Source organism: Coccinella septempunctata, chromosome 1 (genome assembly GCF_907165205.1).
Source record: "Coccinella septempunctata chromosome 1, icCocSept1.1, whole genome shotgun sequence".
NCBI lineage: Eukaryota > Metazoa > Arthropoda > Insecta > Coleoptera > Coccinellidae > Coccinella > Coccinella septempunctata.
In genome coordinates this window covers 51,716,705-51,720,602 of record NC_058189.1, presented here as the reverse complement: position 1 = coordinate 51,720,602, position 3,898 = coordinate 51,716,705, and the positions used below count along the sequence as shown (strand labels likewise).

Below are 3,898 nucleotides of genomic sequence, written 5' to 3'. Positions count from 1 at the left end.
ACACCGACCAGAGTTGAAAAAACTGGATTTTGTATACAATCTATAACATTTTTAAATTATTTTCACGCAATCAAGTACGCTTTAACAAATTTTCATTTTATTTATAAATTCTTATGAGTCTTTCCTAGAACTTCAAAAATTGGAATGTCGTTGGAAAATCTAAATCAAATGCTAGCATTTTATCAAAATTTCTTAAAATGAATTCACTTGAAACAGCAAATAGATGAAAAAGAAAATAGTTCCAACGCAACGTAGCGTTATAACTACTCATTGAACTCTATGGGAGTTCAATGTAACTACTATAACAAAATACTATGACTTAACCAAACATTACCCCAGTGTTGCTAATCGGCGGATTTTTATCCGAATTGCGGATTTTTTTAGCTCTCGCGGATTTTTTTCGGATTTAAAAATATTTCGGATATTTTCGGATTTTTTTTATGTTCTACAGTTTCAAAGAATTTCTGAAGAAATTGAATTATTCAAATCAATTATTGAGGCTCTTGCCACTAGATGATTGAATAATTCAAATCAATAGTAGAGGCTTCGTCCACTAGATGTCCCGTTATAATTTATTGGCATTGAACTTTCTTTAGTTCAATGTTTATTGGTCGAAATATATCGTGGAATATTCCTATTGGGAACTGGAGAAACCAGAGAAATTGTGTGCGTGTAATTTAAAATACGACTTTCTCACGAATAGAATATTTTTTTTGTGAAGAATTGTACGATCTGCAAAGTTTCTTGAGGTTTACGAAAATGTGCGAGCTTTGACCTCATATAAAAAAACTATACAAGCGGGATCGATGGGGATTTTTGGAAAAGTATTTGTTTATGTTTAGGTAATGAAATAAATAACGTATTCGGTGTTCTAGACCTGGTACAAAATTCAGCTACCACTAGAGGGCAGCATATTCGCAGCTCAAAAAGGCTAGTGAAGATTTTTCACATTGAAAAAATGATTGGAATATTGAAAATAGAAAATTGTTTATCTGTTTTCTTAATTATTTAATTGTTCGATGAACGAGCGGATTTTTTTCGGAATAAATTACGGAAGCATCGGATTTTTTCGGATTTTTTGTCAGATATTTCGGATTTTTCCTTAAATTACCATTGGCAACACTGCATTACCCCCCTGTCAAACAAAACAAATAAACAATTCATTCAAAAAAAGCAAAGGGAAACAACAGTTTTTACTCTTTGCAAATTTTTGAATTGTAAAGAACAGGTGCAATTTTTCGAGGGAAACTTTCCTCTACAAAGGGGCCCGTTAACCTGATATCAACCACAACCTAACCTAACCTAACCTAACCTAACCTAACCTAACCTGATATCAACCACATTTCAGATAACCGTGTGAAAGTTCAATGTAGAGAGCGTTCAAAACATGTATCGTTACTATGCTGCCGCTAGAATTCTACTGGTATTCATTCCGTTTATGGGCTATATACACCCAGACGAATTTTTTCAAAGCGTGGAAGTTGTAGCCGGTAAGCCTGCAGAATTTCTTGGCTCCGGAATAAACCTCTTTATTTATAGGTAAATTCTTGAACGTTGAACACAAACTGACATGGGAATTCAATACCACCGCCCCAATTCGAAGCATGGCCTTGCCATACTTCACTTTGGGTATGTGCTACAAGATGCTGCTGGGACTGGACTACATTACCAAAGTCTTTTTAGGCATCCCTATGTTAACTTCATATTTTGCCATCTTAATCCCCCGATTGTTCATGTGTTTAACCACGTTTGTCGTCGACTTTTCCCTGTACAAAATTTGCAGCAACAACAATGAAAAGTGTAAATCTAGACTGGTTATTTTATCCACTTCTTACGTTCTCTTCACTTATGGCACTCGGACTTTTTCCAACTCTTTCGAAATGTGTTTGTTTGCAATGCTCCTATATTATGTCTCCGAAAGTCTCACTTTTTCTAATCAAATCTTGAGAAAGAAGGAATATGTGCAATATAGATATTCCAAGTCCAAAAGCATTCCGGAAAGGGCGAAATTTCACAAGTTGAATCTCTATTTGAAGACTGATTCTTTGAGGAACTGTTTCCAGATAAGCTCGATCGTTGTTATTGGTGTTTTTAACCGCCCTACTTTTTTAGTTTACTCCATGATGCCAATTTTTTTCTGGCTCTATCGTGGTATAGGAAGTAGGGTCATAAGTAACATCCATTTCCACTTGAGGATTTTAGCACTTGTTGTTTGTGCCCTTCCTGTATTATTGTTTGTTGTACTCGTAGATTCATTTTATTACGGGTATATTTCTTGGGGTGAAATAGGAATGTTGGATGTTTCCATCAACAGTTTCGTTTTCACCCCCTGGAATTTTTTTAAATACAATACTAATGTGCAGAATTTAAAGCAACACGGTATACACCCTAAATATTTACACTTTCTTGTTAATATGCCTTTATTATTCAGCATACTCGCTGTGGCTCATCTATACAACCTCGGATTTTACTTCCACAGGTGAGAAAATCCGATATAGTTATTTTACCAGTACGACAAACTGAAATGTTTTACATGTGTTTCATTTCTAGGCTCACCCAAAGCAAATACAGCTACCTGCCTTTGATTCGAAGCATTAAGGGTCTAATGACAGTTTCCACGCTTTTACCATTATCCCTGCTATCTTTATTCCCTCACCAAGAACCCAGGTTCTTGATCCCTCTCCTCCTTCCGTTAGTTTACCTTTACGGTACCAAAATTCTCCCAGAGAAACAAAGCGACATAATAAAGGCAGACCCGACTTCGTTCAAGGCTACAAGGGTGAATAAAATGTCAAACATTTTCTATGGCACCTGGCTGATGATCAACTTCACCCTCATGATATTCTATGGTTACTTGCACCAAGGGGGCGTCGTCTCCGCTATGTCCCACCTCTCGAGCATCACGGGGAGGTACGACAGATCGGTGGAAATACACTTGTTTTCTAGCCACAATTACATGTTGCCCCAATTTCTCCTGCTTCAACGGAAGACCACGTTGAAAATCGAGGATTTTGTCAGCGACATGGAGGCTTATAAGCAAAGGGTGCACGTTTACGACGAGGGATCTAGAGAGCTGGAATTCCTCACCAAAAAGATCCAGGTTGTTTATAATACTCGAAGAATGTCGAGGGGTAGATTCAAAACGTACCTGCTCATCCCCAGCAGTCTCAGCTCTGATATGCAGAGATTGATCGGAGGTACCAATCTGGGCTTGACCAAGATTAAGGGTTTTTATCCGCATGTTGTCATTGAGGTCTTGCCGAAAATTATGGCTTATTATGTAGATCTTGTAGAGGTGTTTGATTTTGGAATTTTCAGTGATTTTCATAAGGCTCAGATGTTTGTTGCTAAGTTGGTGGAATTTTTCGAGTTGGATTTGTATGAAATTTCCGAGAAATACTTTATTCATGGTGATAAGATGATCTCGCTGGATAAAAGATGAGACTTTGAACCATATCGGGGATTTTGAATGATTTGTAAAGCACAACTTTTTAAGTCTTAAGATGATTATTATTATTACTCCAGTTGCAATTTTAAGCTCGCAATTGAATTCTTACTGATTGATGGGCTCTAATCTTGGCACTATTTTTAATCTGAGCATTCCAAATATGTATATTGTTATGGTAATTAGGCGTAAGCATTCCTTAGAGTAGTGTAAACAACCTCGAGTAGAGTTCGAGGAATATTCATATAGCTTTTAGTCAGCAGTTTTCGCTTTTCTCTGGTAGAAATGTAGTTTTGTTATTCATTATCATTCAGACCTGCTTGAAATAAACTTGCTTCGAGAAATAAAGTTTTTTTTTAAAAAAGTGAACTTAGAGCGTAAAAATATAATTGGTGACGAGGATGGGATTTTACTAGTGTATCCCAAAGAAAAGCAGGTGTACACGTGAATTTC

The 3,898-nt window shown here is 36.5% G+C and overlaps 1 protein-coding gene across 2 annotated transcripts; it reads left to right on the top strand.

Annotated features, from left to right (window-relative positions):
- Positions 1-1,333: 1,333 nt before the first annotated feature.
- On the top strand, positions 1,334-3,627 carry LOC123322944 (GPI mannosyltransferase 4-like). 2 transcript variants are annotated; one of them, XM_044911033.1, is made up of 3 exons: positions 1,334-1,490; positions 1,540-2,479; positions 2,551-3,627. In XM_044911033.1, the coding sequence occupies exons 1-3, from the start codon at positions 1,388-1,390 to the stop codon at positions 3,440-3,442; spliced, it is 1,935 nt and encodes a 644-aa protein (XP_044766968.1). In that variant the 5' UTR covers positions 1,334-1,387; the 3' UTR covers positions 3,443-3,627. The 2 variants fall into 2 exon arrangements, with proteins under 2 accessions (XP_044766968.1, XP_044766970.1); XM_044911035.1 differs by having other exon boundaries at positions 1,348-1,483.
- Positions 3,628-3,898: the final 271 nt, after the last annotated feature.